The sequence below is a fragment of the Lontra canadensis genome, unplaced genomic scaffold (genome assembly GCF_010015895.1).
Source record: "Lontra canadensis isolate GAN:19392208 unplaced genomic scaffold, GSC_riverotter_1.0 scaffold3, whole genome shotgun sequence".
Classification (NCBI taxonomy): Eukaryota; Metazoa; Chordata; class Mammalia; order Carnivora; family Mustelidae; genus Lontra; species Lontra canadensis.
The window spans coordinates 34,969,189-34,990,815 of NW_022630997.1; the positions used below are offsets into that span (position 1 = coordinate 34,969,189).

Sequence of the window (21,627 nt, forward strand, 5' to 3'; positions counted from 1 at the left end):
AGAGAAAAAAGGGGCGAGAGGTGGAAAAAGAGGGAGGGTGTTGGAAGGAAGCTTATTTCCTGAGCACAGATTCATTCGAGGATATCATGTGCAGCAAATTAAACGATCCTTCAGCAAGAATTTTGACAAGAAAATTTCATTAGGGATTTAAATCTCTATGGAAGCTCAAGTTGCTGCATTAAGATATGAAAATTGTGCAAATATTGTTCCTTAGAATAATGTTTGCTGCAGGTCATTGAGTTTTAGTCAATGAAATTGAGAGTGATAAATGTCATAGCGGAAATAAGGGGAGGCGGGAGGGGTCGAGGGGGAAAGGGAAGAGCCCAGCCATCCAAGGCTCAGATCCTGGAGTCATTTGGATCAGAAGTTAGACTCCAGCATTAACTAGCTGCGTGACCTTGAGCGAGTTTATTTAACATCTCTGAGGCCTAATTTCCTCATCTATAAAACGTGAGCAGTTGCCAGTAATTCCGCTAGAATGTGATTTCATGAGGGTCTAATGAGATAATCCAAGTGAGGCCCCTTGGCACAGTGCCGGGCACACGAGGGCTCTAAACACATATTACTGTGATTATACTGATGAGTCAAGGCGGTGGGCGAATGTTCATCCGTCACTGACTTCCCATCAGTCTGGGTGATAGGTGTCTATAGCAATTATTATTGCCATTCTCTGGGTGAAAAACCTGAGACTCAGGGGCCAAGTGCATCTGCCAATGTCAGTAAGGGCTTCCATCAGAATCATGCCCAAGCTTATGTGTCCATGTGTTTTTCTCCCTCCCTAGATGGTGGGGGCCTCAGAGCCTAAACTCTGTGGGTATCTTTGTATAAACAGGATCCAACCAGTGAGATGGTCCTGGGTGGATGCTCAGAAAATACCTGTGCATAAATATATGGAGGCATGCATGCATAAGTGTTGCTATTATGCTTTCCTCATTTATTTTATTTTTTTTAATTTTTTATTTTTTTTTTTTAAGGTTTTATTTATTTGACAGAGAGATCACAAGTAGGCAGAGAGGCAGGCAGAGAGAGAGGAGGAAGCAGGCTCCCTGCTGAGCAGAGAGCCTGATGCAGGGCTTAATTCCAGGACCCTGAGATTGTGACCCGAGCCGAAGGCAGAGGCTTAACCCACTGAGCCACCCAGGTGCCCCATGTTTTCCTCATTTATTTTAATTTATTATTTTTAAAAGATTTTTTTATTTATTATTTGACAGAAAGAGAGAGAAAGAGAGAGCACAAGCAGGGGGACCAGCAGAGGGAGAGGGAGAAGCAGGCTCCCCACTGAGCAGGACTCGGGGCTCCTTCTCAGAACCCCGGGATCATGACCTGAGCCGAAAGCAGATGCTTAACCAACTGAGCCACCCAGGCATCCCTGCTTTTCCCATTTGAACTCCATCTCCAGGACTCATTAATTCGATTTCTCAGTGCTTTATCTATTAGTTTTTATTTCAAGGCTTTCTGGAGCTCTGACTCACATAATCTTATGCCATTTTATAGGAAACAGGAGAAAAAGGGGGGAAAAATCCATATACTTCCACAATCCAAACACTGAAAGTTCCCTTTCAGCATTTCAGGATATGTTTTATTTTTTTCTACCATTGGACCAAGGGATGTTCCTACTGCAATTTTATATGAAAATACCTATATGTTGCTGTTTCACCCAATAGGAATATTTCCTACAGTATTTTTTTTTTAAAGATTTATTTGTTTATTTGACAGAGAGGGAGAGACAGCAAGAGAAGGAACACAAGCAGGGAGAGAGAGAAGCAGGCTTCCCGCTAAGCAGGGAGCCTGATGCCGGGCTCAATCCCAGGACTATGGGGTCATGACCTGAGCTGAAGGCAGAGACTTAACAACTGAGCCACCCTGGCACCCCTACCATTTTATTGGCACCCCATCATTTTAATGGTGATTCAATAGAATATTATAGATATGTCATATGATATTTTACTTAAACATAGTTTTGCTGTTGGTTTTCAGCATGTGTCCAATTTTTCACCATTAGAAATATTACTGCAATAAATATTTTTATGCATAGAAGATCTAGGTTTTCGGGCTAGGGACTGTGATTATGAGATCAGCTTTCTTTGAGGAACACAGTCCTAATTAATGGTGGGCCTCATCCTCAATTTTGCAGAGATGGACTATGATATCTAAGTGGATGGCAAGGGTTTGATTAGATTGTCTGAAGAGAGATTATTTTACCTATTTTGTATCATATGTGAGCCCTGCCCCCATACCTTGCCCTCTATCCTTTTGATAGATAATCTATGGCTATAAATGACAAGGAAAAGGAAGGAAGAAGGAGGAAGTGAATGAAGAAAGAGGAAGGAAAGAGGAGACGAGAAGAGGAGGGAGGGAAGGGAAGGAAGAAGACTAAAGGGAAGAAATAATGAAAAAAATAGAAGGAAAGAGGAGAACAGAGGGAAATAGAAAAGAAAGAAAGAAGAGGGGAAAATAGAAGGGGAACTAGGTACATCAGCCAAAATAAAAAAAAAAAAGAAGAAGAAGAAGAAGAAGAAGAAGAAACAAGAGAAAAGAAATTAGCAAGCCCATTCTTCCATGGGCTTTGTAATATTCCAAATCCATGTCTCAACCACAAGCATACATTTGAGATATCTGCTTAGCAAGAGGCAAAATCGCAAGATGAAACAAATTTAACACATTCTGGTAACTGTCTGCTACTAGAGTAATTCCTAGACACCAATGCCTCACATTTCAGAGAAGGAGCTAATCCATGACTAGCTTGCTTGCTAAATTTTAGGAAACCTTCACTTTCCTCAAGGAGAGTTACATTTGGAAGGAAAGGAGTAAAGATTGTATCGTAGCTTGTCTTGCCAAGATAAAACACAATTAAATGAAATTAAACAAAACTTTTCCTTTAAAAAAACAAAACAAAACAAAACTTTGTATTTCCTAAGGCAATGCAGGTAGAAATTCAGCATCTGTGTTCCGGGGGTGGGGAAAGGAGAAAATATGCATTTTGAGGAGATGTTGAAAGAGGGTTGGATGTGTTCATTACACAGCGGTGTGCTCCCTCACAACAGGATAATTTCTGTCTGTTGTCAATATACAATATTTTGTTGAAGTCTGTCTTATGCATGTTTGGTATTTAGAAAATCATAACATGGCCTTTGTGATTTGGAAATGCCCATCATGATCCTAACTAAACTGCTGATTGGATAAAAATCTCCTTTCCACAGTGGTGATTCAATTGTAATGGTCATTGAAAGAGCAGAAGATTATTTACAAATAAAGCAAAAAATTCACATCTGACTGGAAGTGGTCAGATTGGTACCAAAAGTTGCTTTTACTTCATAGAGAAACAAAAAACTAAGGACTAGCAATATTTCTTAGTGGCAAATTGTCTTCTTTCATGAATTAAAAAAAAAAAAAATTCCAACAGTCCAGGAACCAGTGATAGGCAAATAGTGTTGCTAAAAACAGGGTTTTTACAGTTTGAAAACTTATGTAATTTCAGATTCCTATTTTCGTAATTTAGTAAATACGGTAAAGGTTAATAGGTTTAATACTAACGCAATTCCAAGCAAAGAGGAAGACCCAGTATGAGACAGTAGTTTCTATAACATTCTGTTAGGTCAATAATGAGCTCTGTTTTGTTTCTGTTTCCCTACTTTCATAATGGGTGGTGGCAGGAGTCTGTTTGAAAGCTAAGGGAGGAGGGTTTGCTGGAGTTCTCAGTGTAGAGCAGCGACGGAGCTGAATCTGAACACCAGGTCCCAACTAGAGAGAAGCCCAGACCTAGACATAGACCGAGTTAGCTCTGAGCGAGAGTTCTGAACGTTCACGCCTGTCACCAGCTTCCACCCTTGGCATCATTCAGAGACAAACGACCGAACTACAGCCTTCAGCTGAGCTAACAACCATTGCCCAGAGTAAGTGCTGCCTACATACTGCGTTAGAGAAAGAAGAAAAATGCTTGACCTACTTGGATCCGATAAGATGGAATCAGTTTTCGGCAGAAATTGATCACAACGGACTCCTTGGTAGCCTTCTTTGCACCTGAGAAAAGGGGATAAATGACAAACGTACGCATGTGGTAGTGAAAGATTTCAACAAGCAAAAGAGCCATCAATTACACAAATGTGAGAACAGTACATTCATGCTTTTGTATTGTTTGATTCAGGCTTCTAACACTGACAGACGGATTTTAGTCTGTTTATGTGCGGAAAACCCAGCACGGCTTTGCTTTTTTATAGTTTTAGATGGAATAGCTAATGAGCAAATTGAATAGCATTTTAAGATGGCCCTCATAGCAACGTGAGTAATAGTCATCTTCATATCATAATTCTGAATGCAGGTATATGCAGGTCTTTTCTTTATGCAATGTGCTAGTCCCTAAAAGGCTGCAAATGCCCTTTGGAAGTATATTTTAAGGGCCATATTGCTAATAAAAAATCATTTTCTGATACAAGTGATCAAATCTTATCAGATTTTGGCTATTGTTTATCTTCCTCCTGTTTTATTAGTTTGTTCATTTGCTGATTTCACCTTTTTTTTTTTTTTTTTTTTTTAAATGCAGCTATTCTTCAAGTCAGCATCGCCCAACTGCTTGGCCAGGAATAACAGCATTTATTTTAGATCTGCTAAGATACGAGAGGCATCTGTGTCTACATGCAAGGTCTCCGTGCTTTCCCTCTAAACTCGTATTTTTTCCCTCCTCATTTTTCTCTTTCATATTCACAAACATGTGCAAAGTGCCTGCTCTCTGGCAGGCATTAGACAAGGCAACTTTCCTGAGGCGGGTGCAATGTGGAGGCCAGGAATATGCCTGGAAGCACCAGCACTGAGGCATGTCACCACGCCCTGCCAGTCCTCTGTCGAGTCTTTACACAGCTTGCTCCGTCAGGGCTTCTTGGCCACCTCTAACAGCATCGACTCATCAGCTGGCAGTTCAAGGCACAAATGCAGCCGATGCCCCCACGCCTGCCTCTCTGAGTGGGGAGGTGGCATTTCGTGGTCGGCTAGAAGCGTAATCTGTCATGCTCAAGTTAAGCAGGGAGGCATCCATTGTTGTTTTCTGGGATGAATCTGTCCTACTTACACAGGAGGAAATTGTGCTGCTGGCATAAAAATCAGATTTAAAAAACAATCCCCTGGTTGTTAGAAATCTATGAAATTGACAAAAGAATTCAAAGAGACTGTTCTGTCAGAGACCAGAGCTGTGAATCCTTTCTTTAGAATATGCTTTGTTTGGGGGGTGTAATAAAGTATTAGATAAGGTCTGTTGCAGTGGGAGCAGCAACGGAAGGGCATGGACGTAATTTTACTCCCTTTCATTGTGAGCCAAATTGGGGAAGTTAGGTAATCAGGCAGGCTCTCTTCAGCACCTTCTTAAGCCTGGAGCTCTGGAGTGTGCTTGGCAATTTTCCTTGTAGACTAAGAACAAAGACGTCTGATATATGGATACCCCAGACACCCAACAGGCTATTGAAAGAATTTGTTGGAGCTGCCACATATTTTCACAACTTTTTTTATCCATTTATTGCACTTGAAGTAAAGCAGGCATGTCACTTGGTCTGTAATGGTAGAAGTCAGAAGATACTTAGGACCGAAGCACATTTATCATGAAAAAATAAATTCCTGCCCTCCAAAACTGTCCTACTGCTGTTCGTGTGCTTTTTCAGAATTACCAGAACCATAGTGCTTTAATCTTCATTTCCCCACAAACGATGACTTATGAGTTGGGTGTTTGCTATGGTGGCACATTCACATTTTTTGGAGGTTTTATTTCCAATATACGTGGGAGTTGGGAAGGACACTTCACTCTTTTACTCTCTGCATCTTCATTTAATATGAATATGGTATCCTAGGGAGATGGTTGCTTTTTAAGAGAAAGTGCTTTTTTGTTTTATTTTGTTTTGCTTTTTAAGGGGGTCTTCATTACTTACAATGCATTATTCCATTTGTGTGTGAAAGGAAACTATGAAAAGATGTTTGACATTTTCTAGGCTTTAACTGATTTTCTGTGGGTGTGAGCCCACTTTGAAGTGCTTGGGCCTCATGGGGTTTCTGGAAAACAGCACAGCAAGGGCCTTCGATGCTGCCTTCATCCCTGTATGCTACAGATAGTCAACGATGATGCTGGAGGAGCCCAAGCCAGGCTAGGAAACCTGCCAAAGGGTGTGGGACTAGTTACAGAACCTGCTTCTTTGTTAAGGAGACAGTGTCTCTGCTAATTGGTTGCTGGGTTTTAAGAATGACGCATTAAAATTTCCATTTTAAAAGTCACACACGTCACCTTGGTAAGTTCAGACCCATCCAAATGTGAAGACCGAATGGGCCAGCAGGTAATGCCAATGCATCAGACTGAATTCATGATGATATTAAAGACATAAAGCAAAGAAAAAAAAAAAGTCAAGATGTACATCTATTGCACTGATGGAGTTTGGCGGGATTTCTGACAGTGTAACAAGCACTTCTTGGAGAAATTTGTTTGTTTTGGTTTTGGTTAGTTTTGGGAGGATTTTGAGAGTGTTTTGTTCATTTTTTAAGATGTTTGATTTTTGAAGGATACAGGTATAAGCAAAACAGAAATTCATATACTAAAAAAGCCTCAATGTCAGACCTTGGTTGAAGGATACAGGTATAAGCAAAACAGAAATTCTTTGTTCATCTAAGATAGCATGGCAGGATTTATAAAATTTTAAAAATGCATGTGTAATCTAATGATAAATGTTTTTTAAAAAGCACAAATCTTCTTTTTACTAGGTTAATATTCTATTTCTTTTCCTATTCTGCATTGCTTTCAAATCTCCACTCAATTCATCCAGTCCCTGGTTCCATGAATTTCGTTATCCCTTAGAAACATTGTATCACAGTGATGGTATTAAAAATCCCAATATTTCCTGGTGATTTTTCAGGTAAGTTTTGATTCTACAGCTGAATGGTGTAGGAGAAGGGAGCAGGCTCAGGAAATACAGCCAAGGATGACAAATAGTTACATAAAGAAAATGGAGAATTATTATCAACAGTGAAAGAACCATAGCATATACTCAGTCTGCAAGAGCTAAGGCATTTTAGCTTGAAAAAAAAAATTAGTCTTAAATTCTGTGTTTATCTCCTCTGTGGTGAAGGAGCTGTTACTTCTGAAACCAGTAAGTTCTAGATCATGTTGTTTGCTTTATTTCCAAATTTAAAAGGCAGTAAGGAAGGGCATAGGTGAAGAGACAGTGTCCAAAGTAAGGTAGGGCAGATAAGAGGTTAAAGGGAGACTCTATTAGGGTAACCATGGATAAGAGAGCTCAGGCTGGCAATGAAGCAGAGGGAAGAGCTTGGAGACTGAGCCCAGTATCTCTCTGCTGGTGAGCCTCAGGTCTGAATCACAAACGAAAGTCCTGACTATCTACAGGGATAGGGCCCATAGTTTCAAATGCAGGCATCTATTTTTCTATTTTTTATATCCTTCCAGTTTGGTCCTCGCCTCCCCATCTCAATTGTTCAGCTCTATCTAAAATAACAAGCTTTCCCTTCTATTCATCTGTCCTCTTCTATATTATACCAGAGAAAAAGCCCAGTTTTAGTGAAAAGTTTTAAAAGCTATCCTTGGGTGAAAAAGAAGAGAACAGTCCTGGCAAAGATGAAAACATATGACATGCATGATTGTCAGCTGGATTTCAATGCTTGCTTTGTCTGATGTGGCAAAGAAGAAATGGTCAACACATTGGACGTGGAGCACCCAAAGGAAACGACTTGTAAAAGGGTCGATCACTTGCTAATGTCCCCACAGAAATCCCACCGCTATCTTCAGAGACCATTTCGATCTCCTCTCTTAAAATACTCTACGCCAGCTGATTTCTTTGAACCCATTTCTCGAATAACAACTACACTAGCGCTCATCATGTTAGTGATTTTGAGCGAAAATTAAAGAACTCTCACTGGTGACCAACAGCCTCCCTGCGTTCCCAGATTATTCTCGCATTGCCCCTCTTCCTTTTGTTAGAAAAACAAAACAAAATTACGCAAAAACAATCCAAAAACTGTTCCACAGAGGGAATTGTACTAGCCTTCATCCTCATGTATTGATTTCCTGGTCATTGACTCGTTAATGGAAAGTGTCATCATCGCTTCACTGGACTGTTGTCCAGTTCTACTCTGTCCTCATTTTCAGGGTATTGATTATGCCCACAGATGGCCTGGCCAATACATGGTCTCTAAGCACATGTCTTCCCCTTGTATATAGTAATGATTCACAGTGTTGAGCTTATAGTTTTATTTCTCTGCTTAGTATTTACATAGATGCACTTTATGCAAATCATTTAACATCCCTGTTTTTTAGTTTCAAACCATATAAAATGCAAGTGATACCAGGAAAGAGAAAAATGAACAAGTACACATAGTTGATGCATTTTGGCCATTGTTATGACTATAGGCCTTATACCTGCCATAGTTGCAAAGATGCATCTGACATAATTTATAGAGAAAAAAGTATGCAGGATAGGAACATGTTCAAATATTTGCTTCAATCCCTGTGTAGCGCCTGGTCTCTGCAATTCACTTTAGAGAAAGTATACATGGTTTCTTATTGGAAACTTGATTTTAGACATAAAATTTGAACTAGCAGAAATCAATTAACTTCACAAGAGAAAAGGTGGCAAACTGTGTGGGTTGTTTCCTGCCTGTATCAACTTCTACTCATAAAAAAATGACAGTTACTCTTTGATGTTACAGGGAAGTAGACATTTTGTCAGTGATAACACGAGTCCGCCAATTTTAAGGAGCCTATTAAACGCTGATTTGAAAAAAGAACAACCCCTCCAGGTATTCTTCTCTATCTCCTGCCAATTCTCTTTAGCCTCCATGTCAGACCTTGGTTGGGGAAACCAGAAAGATCATCAGGCGTTTACATTTTACATTTTGGAAGCAAGCTAGTTTGGAGCACTGCCTGATTTTAAATCCAGGATCTGCCGTTTCACTGGTTATTTAGGCTTCTGGGCCTCCATCCCTTCATCTGTAAACTGGAAGTAAAAATAGTAGCTCTCACCTAGAATTGTTATTAAGAATTAATCATATAATGCCTGTGGTTCATGGTAAGCACTCAATAAATGTTAGAATTTTTTTAAAAAATATTCTTTGAATTTGAAATCATCACTACAGCTTTTTAAGTGGGGAAACAGTCCAAAGGTTAACTGTCTGATTCCCCACATCTCACATCCAATACATATTTGAACTAGAGGCAAACTCAACTGGGGATGACTTTAAAGTTACTGACAGTTACTGACATTCTTCATGGGAATGTCTGAGGAATTTCCATTCTTCATGGAAAAACAATCCAGAAGTCATTATATGCCCAGCGACCTTTCCGAAAGTAAGTATTTGAAAATATGGGCCAAATATCAAGAACTGAAGCCATGATTAACAGTAAGAATTAAAGACCTAGATTTGTAAGTTATCCAATCTCAAAATGTTCTTAAGCAAACCATGTCACAGAAACTAGTCACAGATTTCAAGGCAAACTTCCTGAGCTTCATGTTAATTTAAAAGGTAATCACTGGGACAACTGGCTGGCTCAGTCAGTTAAGCATCGGACTCTTGATTTAGGCTCAGGTCATGATCTCAGGGTCATGGGATTCAGCTCTACTGTCAGGCTCCCCGCTCAGCACAGAGTCTGCTTGTCTCTCTCATTCTGCTCTTCCCCTACTGGAGCTCTTCTCTCTCTCTCAGATAAATAAATAAAGTTTTTTTTTTTCTTTAACGAATAAATGAATGAATGAATGAATGAATGAAAGGTAATCACCCACTATGGATGGGAAGACTCCTCAGGGGCACTACTATTAAAGAATGATAATGGCATCTCTTGATTTCAGACTAATTCGTGATTTCATTCCTCAGTTAAAAATCAAAACCAAAACCAAGACAAACAAAAACACAGAGAATGGAGTCCAGCAGGGCAATTAAACTGCCCAGCACTGAAGAGATCTGGAATATAGGAGACAAAATCCCCACCAGCTCTCCATTCGAATGCAAATAGATGTTGGATGGACCAGCAGCTTGTCTAGCTAATGGTCTGCAGCCTCGCATTATTAATGGTATTAGAGAACATTGCCTTCCCTGCCACTCACTGCTGAAGCTGAGATCTAGGTCTGGCTATGGAGAATACTGTGAAACCGATTAGTGTAAGCTTTCTTTAGCTGACTTTAAAATTGAATTAAGTAGCCTTATTTAAAAAGAGCACTAATTAAGACAGCAAGATCTTTAAGTTAACCAATTGGAATTAAAATTACCTGCAGATTGGCTGTAGGTACAACCTTTCCAAAATCATTTCACCTATAACTGGGAGAATTTGGAATTGCATTATCTTAAACTGCAAACTGCCTTCAAACTCATGAAAATTCTCTCGTGTGTTATCGATAGCTTTCAAAAATATCACAAATTCCATGGCCGAGGCAACTGTTGCTTATAACGTCACTCATCTTACAAGTCTGAGGTTTCTTGTTAATGAAGTCGTATCTGCAATCTTAAGAAAGCGTAGGGCTTTATTTTTGAAAATTTCCCTTTAGCAAAATTTGAATTCAAAAGTAGATGGGGGCCAATTATTTCATCATATGACTGCTATGATTTCAGAAGTGAATCTGAGAGCATCTGCTCAAAACCACGAGGCGTGCTGCATTCTGTTAATATTTGGGCGCTGAAGACAGAAACGGAAAGAATGACTACAAGTCTGAGAAGTTAAAAAATATATAACAAGTATGTGCTTACGCAAATCAAGTTCTTGTCAACCATATGTAGAGTCTCAGGGACTTTTATACTCAGCAGCCGCCCAGATACTCCATTGGCCACATCACTGTTGGACAGACAGCAACTCATTTCAAGTCACTTTACTCCCATATATGGCAATTCATTTCTGGACAATCCGTGGCCGAGCAGTTCATTCTAAATTAATGTTTTTGCCCTTGTAGAGATTTCTGCCCCTATTTGGTCTAGAGCTTCACCTGAGGCTTATGACCTCACTGACGAAATTAAAACACATACCACAGCATGAGGATGCTACCTAGGTTCGGGTGTATAGCAATATTATCCAAAGCAGCTATGTGGCCTGAAGAAGATCATTCTAACTTAGCTTTTCTTTTACTGCATCTAAAAATAAACCACAATCTCTTTTTAGCCAAGAAGGTAAATAAAGGAGTAAGATATTGGCGTTCTCGCAGAAAGACTCTGTATTTCATGGTCACATTGGAGGTATTGAAATACTAATTGCCCTTCTCAAGAACAAAAGGATTTGTGGGTAATAAGGACAGGGGGAGGGTAGATGGAGTTTTGCTTCGTCAATTCAAACTGACTGAGAAAATGCTATATTACTAATTTCCTAGCACACACAAAATCTGTTTTGACAAATGTGGGATTCTAGTTTTCAAAGGCGATAGCCTGTTATGGTGAAAAAAGCTCGTCCTTTGCACGTAAGATGACCTCCAAGTCTGCCGCACAGAATTGTGACAGAGGTCTGTGACCGACCTGAGGTCCTCCTAAATTCAGTGCCTGCTCTGTGCCCATGTGCACACACTCAGACATGCAGGCACAGACACGTCACCCCAATTCCTTGAAAATATGTCTAATAATCAGAAAATTTAGGCAGACGATATAGGTTCTGACATAAAAGTCAGCAGAGAATCAGTCTCTCTTCCTTCACTTCCCTAGTTAATTGAAAATTCCCATGACTGTCCTTGATATTTCCCAGCCAAGAGTGGACAAAGATTTATTGTCACATCCACTCCCCATGTTTCCTCTTTATTATTTTCACTTGCAATGTTATAAGATTGAGAAGTTAGCCAATCACAGACTTTCTCTGATGCTTAAGGTCCAACATCAGCAGATTTCTTCACTTGTCTGTACTTGCTTGGAATTAGAAAAGCAATTGACTCACATGTCCAGACTAGTCAGTCAATGCAAGAAAGGTGATGACCATCTTTGCCCTCTCACAGTTCAGCAAGAAATAGAAAAGTAAGCCAGAGTAAAACATTATAATGTTGCTATCAGTTGGCTTGGGGCTGCCATAATAAAGTATTGCAGACTAGGTGACTTGACAACAGAAAATTATTTTCTCCCAGTCTGGAATGCAGAATTCTAAGAGAATTCAAGGTGCCCCAAGGTTTGTATTTGGTGAAGGCTCTCTCACTGGGTTGCAGATGGTCACCTTCTCAGGGTGTCCTTACACAGTGGAGAGAAAGAGCTTGATGCCTCACTCTCTCTTTCTCTTCTTGAATTTTGATAAACAACAGTGTTTTATATAAGTGTGTCACATATACAATATCTGGGACACACTCATACTAAGAATGTATTCATTCTTTACCCAAACTTCAAATTTAACTGAGTGTCCAATATTTTTATTCTTTAGATCTGGCAATCATAAGTGTATGAGGGTAAAAAAAAATGAATAATAATAGAAGACTCACAGGAAGAACACCTAGATTAAAGTTAGTGTATAATAATTTTGCTATAACTATATCCTGTAGTGATAAATTCAGCAATCTCTTGCTTTAAGGACAAGAAGCCTGGGCACATTGTATATACTTCTATCAACCACACAGGGACATAATGAGCTCACAGAGTCTGGAAGGGGAAAATATAATTTTCAATAGCTAGCTCTTAGATAGATAAAGTATTGAAAAGATATGTCAAGAATGTGATGAAGAACAAATGAAGTAACATTGTTTATAAATGTTAGGTGCAGATTTGTGACTTGATTGTGGGGATCACTAGCTACTACCTTGCATAAATTCTGAATTAACAGTAGGAGTATGCTGCCCAACCGCCCAAAGAGAAGACTAAAGGAAGAAAGAGGGCATTCTACTGCCTCATTCTGCATCTCACTTTCCTAGGTATAAATTTAATACACATGCTATAGCAATTGAAAAACAGTGAGCATAGATACTTAACATAAAGCAGTGATAATCTAAAAAACCAAGATAAAACACAAGAAGACCCTCTTCTGGAGGACTGTGAGGTCCTTTCTGGAATTCGCAGTTCTCAGAAGGAAACAGTGAGAGAGTATGTTATCAACAAGAGATCAAAAAGGCCAGCCTTGTTCCCTGCCTGTGCAGGGTAGGTGATTGTAGATGACTCCCTGCAACAAAGCAGTACACAGCTTGATAAGGAAGAGTGAAAAGAAAATAAATCTGAGAGATAAATCTTATTTAAAAGGCATCTTTATGATTGGCATTATAAAGGAGAGATGGAGCTCATTAGCAAATGAACTGATAAAACCATTCACAGCATGCTTCAAAAAGAAATGATAATAATTATTGTCTCTCTAAGAAAGGGGGCAAAATATCCACACAGTGTCATTCACAAATCCCTTTACAGACATCACTAAGCAAGCTGCAAAAAGTCCCACAGCTTTCTGATTTAATTAAGTGAAGAAAGCAAGGAAAGACTTTTACAGTTCACACGCCTGGATCATAGAGGGTTCTACATGAAACGTGATTTTTTTAAAAGCCATTTTAGAGACCGCTAGAGTTTGCTGAACCCTCATTCAACAGCATAATTTTCCCTGTTTCTCCCAGGATATTGTACGATCGACTGACAGGGTGCAGCATTTCTGCCGGCAAAAGGAAGTGGGCAGCTTTGATCAGAATTCACAATAATATATCTCCCTTGTGTGATAAATGATTTACTGCTGAGGATAAATGGATATAATCTTTCATTATGTATGACATTCATCAGCAACAAGGAAGCTTTGGACTGAATGGAAAGTGATTTCATATTAAAAGCCTCATGCAACTCAGACTGAGATGAAAGTGAGGTCTTGCCTTGAAAAAAAAAAAGTGGCTCAGGCTTGTAGGTTTAAATGGATGCTCAGTCAAATAAAATCGTTACTCTGAGTCTGAAAATCTGTTAGGAGGAAACCAGGGAATTATGTGACTAGGTCAACCTCAATTTTGCACAAAAAGCCCCATTTCTTAACCATACTATTCTATTTACTTAAATGTGTCATTAAAACCAACTTTGAGGACTGAGAATAGCCAGAGAACCAGGTAGGGAGGAGAGAATGGAGGCAGGGTGGGGTGGAAATGATTTAAATTTCCATTATCATAGATAGTCAGTGCACCATTTCCTAAGTAGATAAATCAAGAAAGAGAGACTTAGTATATTATTTAGATATATGAAGTTAACAACTAGGAAAATGCCAAATGAAAATGGTTTAATAAGCTTGCTTGTGTGTTTGCAGAAGGAGATGTAAGTTCAGGAGTGGGAGAATTGGTGCAGAGGGATGAGACCAGGGCTAGTGGCTTTTCATTATAAGCACATTTGTATTGTTTATTTTTTGTTTAAATTATACACTTAGATGATGAAGCAATACAGATGTAGCAAATCACTTCATTTTAAAAATGATCGCAGTATTTTTTTGTAAGATTTATTTATTTATGAGAGAAAGAGAGAGTGGTAGGGGGAGCAGAGGGAAAGCGACAAGCAGACTCTATGGTGATCATGTTGCTCCATGCAGGGTACAATCTGAAGACCCGGATGTCATGACCTGAGGTGAAACTAAGAGTTAGACACTTAACTGACTGAGCCACCCAGGTGTAGCAAAGCAATTCCTGATCTTGGTTTCACTGACTCTTTAGGACCCAGTGTAATATCACCTTATTTGACTTTCTTCGTTCAATTTTCTTCTTCTTCTTCTTCTTCTTTTTTTTTTTTTTAAGAGAGAGAGAGAGAGAGAATCTCAAACAGGCTCCATGCTCAGCACTGAGCCCAACACAGGGCTGGATCTCACAACCCTGAAATCATGACCCGAGCTGAAATCAAGAGTCAGACACCTAACCAACTGGGCCACCCAGGAGCCCCCATTTGATTTTTAATAACAAGAATTTTCTCATACTATATTATGTTTTAGAAGCAAAAAGATGTAACATGAAAGACAATGGGAAGAGATGAGAAGACAAACCACAGACGCAGAGAAAATATTTGTAAAAGACACATCTGATAAAGAACTGTTATCTAAAATATAGAGAGCACTTGAGCCTGGGTGGCTCAGTTGCTTAAGCATCTGCCTTTGGCTCAGGTCATGTTCCTGGGGTCCCGGATTGAGCCCCACATCTGGCTCCTTGCTCTGCAGAATGCCTGCTTCTCCCTTTCCCTCTGCTGCTCCCTTTCCCTCTGCTGCTCCCCTGCTTGTGGGCCCTCTGTCAAATAAATAAACAAAATCTTTTTTAAAAAATAAAAAAATAAATATACAGAAAATTCTTAATATCCAACAATAAGAAACAAACAACCTAATTAAAAAAATGAGCCAAGACCTTAACAGACACATCACCAAAGATATACACATGGCAAATAAGCATATGAAAAGATGTTCCACATTATATGTGATCAGGGAAATGCAAATCAAAACAACGAGATACTACTGTGTACATGTTAGAATGGCCAAATCTAGAACACTGACAGCATCAAATGCTGGTGAAGTGGTGGAGAAACAGGACCTCCCTTTCATTGCTACGGAGAATGCAAAATGGTACCACTACTTCTGAAGAGAGATAGCAGTTTCTTACAAAAGTGGACATATTCTCACCAGATGACCTGACAATCATGCTTCCTGGTATTTATTAAAAGATACGGAAAACTCATGTCCACACAACCTGCACACAGATGTTTCTAATGGCTTTATTCGTAATTGACACAACTTGGAAGTAACCAAGATGTTCTTTAGTAGGTAAGGGGGTAAATAAACCATGGTACCTCTACACAATGGAATAATATTCAGGGCTAAAAAGAAATGAGAAATCAAGCCATGAAAAGGCAAGGAGGAAACTCAAATACATATTACTAAGTGAAAGAACTCAGTCTGGAAAGGCTACATACTATATGATTCTAACTATATGACACAATGCAAAAGGCAGAAACTATGGAGATTTTTAAAAAATCAGTTTAAAATTAAATTAATTAATTTAATTAATTTTTAAAAATTAGGTTAAAAAAATCAGGTTTCCCAGGGTTTGTGGGGTGAGAGGTAAATAGGCAGAGCACAGAGGGGTTTTAGAGCAGTGAAAATACTCTGTATGATACCATAATGATGGATGTTATATCGTTAGACATTTGTCCAAACCCATAGAACGTACATCAAGAGTGAACACAATATAAACTATGGATTCTCTGTGATTATGATGTGTCATTATAGGTTCATCAGTTGTAACAAATGTAGCACTCTGGTAGGGCATGTTGTTAATGGGGTAGGCTTTGCATGTGTAGGGACAAGGAGTACATGCAAAATAACTCTGCCTTCCCCCAATGTTGCTATGAACCTAAAATTTCTCTTAAAAAGTGAAGTTGGGCTTTTTAAAGATTTTATTTATTTATCTGAGAGAGAGAGCAGCAACAGCAGAGGGAGAGGGAGAAACAGACTCCCCGCTAAGCAGTTAAGCAGCTGCCTTTGGCTTAGGTCATGATCCCAGAGTCAATCCCAGGACTCTGGGATCATGACCTAAGCCAAAGGCAGCTGCTTAACCAACTGGGTCACGTAGGTGCCCCAAAAGTAAAGTCTTAATAAATAAATATATACATATGTTATATATCAATTTATTTAATAAATTTATTTAATAAACAAATGTCTAATTAAATTTAATAAAACTTAAATAAATTACCAAATAAATATATTTATTAAATATATAAATATCCAAATTAAACTAGATGAGTAGGGATAGTTTTTGACCCAAATCTAAATGTTTTCTGATACTACAGAATGGTAGAGTTAGAAGACATCATAAAGAGTCTGTTCTAACCACCTCGTTTTCTGGAGGACAATATTAGAAAACAAAGATGGAGACTTGCCTAAAACACCAAAGGCTATAAGGGGTAGAGCAAGATTTAGATCCCATGGATTTTGTTTCTAAATCCAGTATTCCTTCTGCTTTTTAACCTTTCCCCTTAAAAAACAAAGATATTCTTAAATCCTCATGCCATCATTAATGCCAGACTTCTCAGAGTCTTTCTAGTGAAAGCATATGTTTTACTGAAGATCAGTTAGCACAATTCAACTGGCTAGAGTTCAGGTAAAAAAATCAAGGTCAAAAAGAGGTGGCACTACCAATGTCACTAGCTTGGATAAGAATGTATAGTAAAACATATTCTAAAATGGAATGACATGTGGAAATCAGAAAAATCACACAAGAGTATGAGTAAAGATGGCTAAGCTTAGAGAAGGCACATAAAGGAGTATTCTTTCTAACAGTGATATGGATAAGATTCTTGACCTGTGATTAAAACAAAGCAAACTACAACCTGGTACAAGTAAGTTTACAAAAATTAAGTTAACATCAGTAGACGGTAAATTCAAAATAGAATTCAAAGGAATGTTTTTTAGCTGGAGTGTTTGGCAACCGAAAATGGCAACTCAGGTAAGCAGTGACTTGAAATGGATAAAACATGATGATGATTTTTGAAAAGCAAAACTAATAATAATAAATAAAAGTGTGAGAGAGATTCAGCTAATTGAGTTATGGGTGACATATTTGATGTTCTTATATGGGATATTCCTGTTATGCAGGAATAAATCAACAAGAAATCACAATCAGAAAGTTCTTCCACATCTTGTAGTGTCACAGATGAACAGATCAAACCTCCTCTATTCAGAGCACAGTGCTGAGATCTTTACACAGGTTAGACAAAGTAATCCTCATGAACCTGATAAAAAGGAGATGTGGGTACCACTGTTTTAAAGACAAAGGTATTGAAATTGAGAGAAATTAATTTCTTTATCCAGGGCACATGAAAAGCATGTGTTAGAACTTGGATTTGAAATCAGTGTAAACTGATACTACAGACTGTTAATTTCTTTATCCCATGTAGTTCTTGACCATTCAGATAGCATTATGCATATTTTTAAAGTGGTCCATTTCATTAGTATCTATCTTCTGAGAAAGAGAAAGCCTATCATTATATACTTAGTACACAGATAAGATAAGAGTGAAACTCATAAGAGTCTAATGATTTGCCCACAGTTATATAAGGGCATAATTTAATTAATGTGAAAAAACCTAAAAGAAAATACAATGATACTTAATATGACTTCAGACTTAATAGTAGGCTATCATATTATAACTTCTCAATTCACACATTCATTCAAAATTGAATATACTGAGAAAGAAATGGGTGGTATGTCTGAAAAGAGAAGGCTCTTTAAATATTCAAAAACTGATGAAACAAGTGAAGAAAGCATGAGAAGGTAAATAGAAGACAAAAAGGTAACACAAGGATGGCCAACAGCATGCAATCACTCTCCCCACAGGCTGATGGGACAAAGGAAGGAGTCTGAGGCAAGGAAACCTGAGGGAGCTGCAACCCTAAATGAACTGCCATTAGAAATAAACCAAGAGACAAAATAAAAAGCAAAGAGAGAAATCAGAAATGGAGGCCTGCCTTCAAATTTAGCATCTTCCACTGGCCACTCGACTCAGAAGCCATTGGTCAAGAGAGCCTGGGAAACGTAACTTTCTGAGATGGTGAGCAGAACAGGAGAAGGGCCAGGGTCTGGATTTAGGAGCAAATGCATGACTGATCGGCAGGGTTGGTCATATATGGTGTATACTCTATACAGCATAACACGAGCACCCATGCACATTATCACACCAGCAGCAGAAATCCCTTTCCCCAATCTTTCTAGATAACAGAGATCTCACTAAACTTATAAAAGATATCATAGCAGGCCTCTGCATTGGTCCTCCTTAGGAATCTTCACGACTTCTAACTGGCACCCACCTCTAGCACACTCACACTTGCGCAGGGGCCAACACTCACATTCACACCCTGCTACAGCTCCCTGGGGAAAGTGATTTAACTCTCTGGGCACTCATTTCCTCCCTTGCCAACAGGACTAATCGCCCTGGCCTGGTGCACAAAAGAGAGCTGTGCCTATTAATTACTTAAATCTCATAAACTCTTTTGAAGATGAAAAGCTCCAGTTTTCTTATTCTGTTCCTTGGCTTCAAATAAAAAAGCTACATTATATAAAGGTTTCTGGGGATTTATTACCAGACCACTATCTGAAAAAAGTCACACCACAATTACAACTTTAATGACTTACTCTAAAACTTCCCAAGGCTACAACATAATTAGTCCATTTTATAATTAGTAGTTTTTAAAAAAAATCATTTGTCAGAAGTAAATAAGAAGTGACTGAGGCTCCTGAAGTAATCTACATTATTTGATGTGGAAAAGGGAGGAGTTGCATTTACCAAGCACCTACAATTTTCTAGATTCTGTGCTAGACACTTTATATCATTACTATACCTATATATCCCAGCCAGTATGGTTAGGTCAGTATTATTTTATTGGTGGTTTTAAAGGTGAAAAGAAGTTTGGAATAATCAAGTAATTTGGTCAAGTCACAAAACTAGTAAGGTCTGAAGTTGTGATTTGTGTCCAGGGCTTTTTGCCTATAACTCTTCATTGCTGAATATTTGAAAGCTTTTAAATTACTTTTCCTTTGCCCACAGCTATCAACTCATGTATTCGAACCTTTAGTGTCAATAGAAACCTTTACTGGGAACAGGAGGTAGATATTGAACAGTGAAAGAGAAAACGCCAGTCAGTAAGAGGATTGCCCTGTTCTTGGAATATAGAAACCACACCTAGACTAGAAGGTTTACTTGCCACCTTTTAATAGGCACAATGAAAATAAATATTTAGAGGAACATCTTGGTGAACCACAGAACTAGAGATCATCTCCTTGGAAGAAGAGTGTGGTGGTTGTCATCTCTAGCTAGTTTGGGATCCTTGGTTTGGTCCATTTTGTGAGACCCTGATGTAGAGAATGACCTACTGATGGGTGGGATTGGAAGGGACTGAGACAGACGTTCAACATAAGGAAAGATCTTTTCACAAATGGAATGTTACTGCAGAGACCTGAGAACCACTTGGTTGAAAAATTCAATAGTTCTGTATTCTTGAATTAGTCAAGATCTGTTTTGTTACGTGAAAATTCCACGCCCTTTTTAAAGATTTTATTTATTTGTTTGGCAGATTTAAGATTTTATTTATTTGACAGAGAGAAACCATGAGCAGGGGGCAGGAGCAAGGGGAGAAGAGAAGCAGGCTCCCCACTGAGCAGGGAACCCAATGGAGGACTCAATTCCAGGACCCTGGGATCAGGACCTGAGCTGAAGGCCGATGCTTAACCAGTTGAGCCACCCAGGCACCCCATGAAAGCTTTCTCTTATACATGAGTCAATGTGTTTTTACAAATGAATGATACTGGATGAGAACATTGAAGAAGCAGATAATGCCAAAAAAGTCTGCTTAGAGAGCATTCTGTCTTTAAAAACCATGAACAGTGTTTGGTAGGAGAAGTGATTTACTAAATACAAGTTTCTGGTCTAGGATCAACCCTTAAATGGACGAAATAGTTTGTAGATCTAAAACCTACTTATAGCTTCATATACCTATACATGTTTTAGATATTTATTTTATTTTTTTGATTAGGATTTGGACTTGAATTGAGCCCACATAAACCAATGAAAGAGCTGGTACAAGACTAGTTGTAATTTTTAAAAAATGTATGATTTCATAATAATAAATGCATTCTCATTGATTAAATAGAAACCACCTTCCTCAATAAAAATGTTTATTAAAAATACTTACTATAATATCTCATAATTTTTGAGTATCTATATTCTAGTGATCAAAGCTTTTGAATTTCCTATTACAGAATAAGTTAGTTCTAGGTCCAGTCCCACCAGTTGTTCTCTATAGGATCCTGTAAATGATCTATAAACACCCTTGCAATCAGTGGCAATCAATTCCCACCCTAATTTTCTTTCCATGCTGTTAGTAGATATAGATGTGTCTATATGTAGCAGTAGTCTTGGAATGTATATACAGTGTGGGAGTATCTAGGGCCTATGATTGCTTCCTAATGGCTTTCATCAATAATTATGGTCTGTTGGGATGCCTGGGTGGCTCAGTCATTAAGCGTCTGCCTTTGGCTTAGGTCAGGATCACAGGGTCCTGGGATCAAGCCATGCATAGAGCCCTGCATCGGGCTCCCTGCTCAGTGGGGAGACTGCTTCTCTCTCTGCCTCCGGCTGCTTGTGCTCTTTCTCTCTCTCTCTCTCTCTCTCTGACAAATAAATAAATAAATAAAATATTTAAAAAAAATTATTATGTGCCTGTCATGAAATGAATCAGAGCCTTGTTTTTGTTTGGACAAAGAAAAGTTAAATTTTTCAGGTGTCACTGAATCTCCCTTCAATTTTAGTTAAAAGTCAGGAGAACATTTTGTGTCCTCTGTGACGACACCTCTCATAGAGGACTTCCACAGGGCAAGCAATCATTGAGAATTGTGTTTGCTCTGAGTCTCCATACCAGTGCTATTGTGAAGAAAGCTATAAGTGATTTCTCCCTCTGAGGTTCACATTTGCCTTAACAGATCATAATTCTGAGATATGTGGAGGTGTGTGTGTTGTTTGGGTTTGGGTATAAGCAATATCATGTGAGAGCAGTAAGTCTATATATAATGGGTGTATTTACACAGTGGTGAGAGGTTGGGTGGGAGAAGGCTGAGACTGGAGGCAGGGAACCCAGCTTGAGATGTCTGTGGTGGTCCCCACAGAACACAAGACTGTGGTTTCATGGTTTCCCATCCATACTGGAAGCCAGAGACAAACAGATTCCCTGACA

The 21,627-nt window shown here is 38.8% G+C and overlaps 1 protein-coding gene across 11 annotated transcripts in view; it reads right to left on the bottom strand.

The window, feature by feature from the left end:
- Positions 1-21,627, bottom strand: part of NRG3 (neuregulin 3) — a 1,047,703-nt gene that overhangs the window by 231,544 nt on the left and 794,532 nt on the right. For all 11 annotated transcript variants that reach the window (XM_032838650.1, XM_032838696.1, XM_032838687.1 and 8 more), the window contains exon 3: positions 3,947-4,020. In XM_032838650.1, coding sequence (XP_032694541.1) covers positions 3,947-4,020 — 74 coding nt within the window. The remainder of the gene's footprint in view (positions 1-3,946; positions 4,021-21,627) is intronic.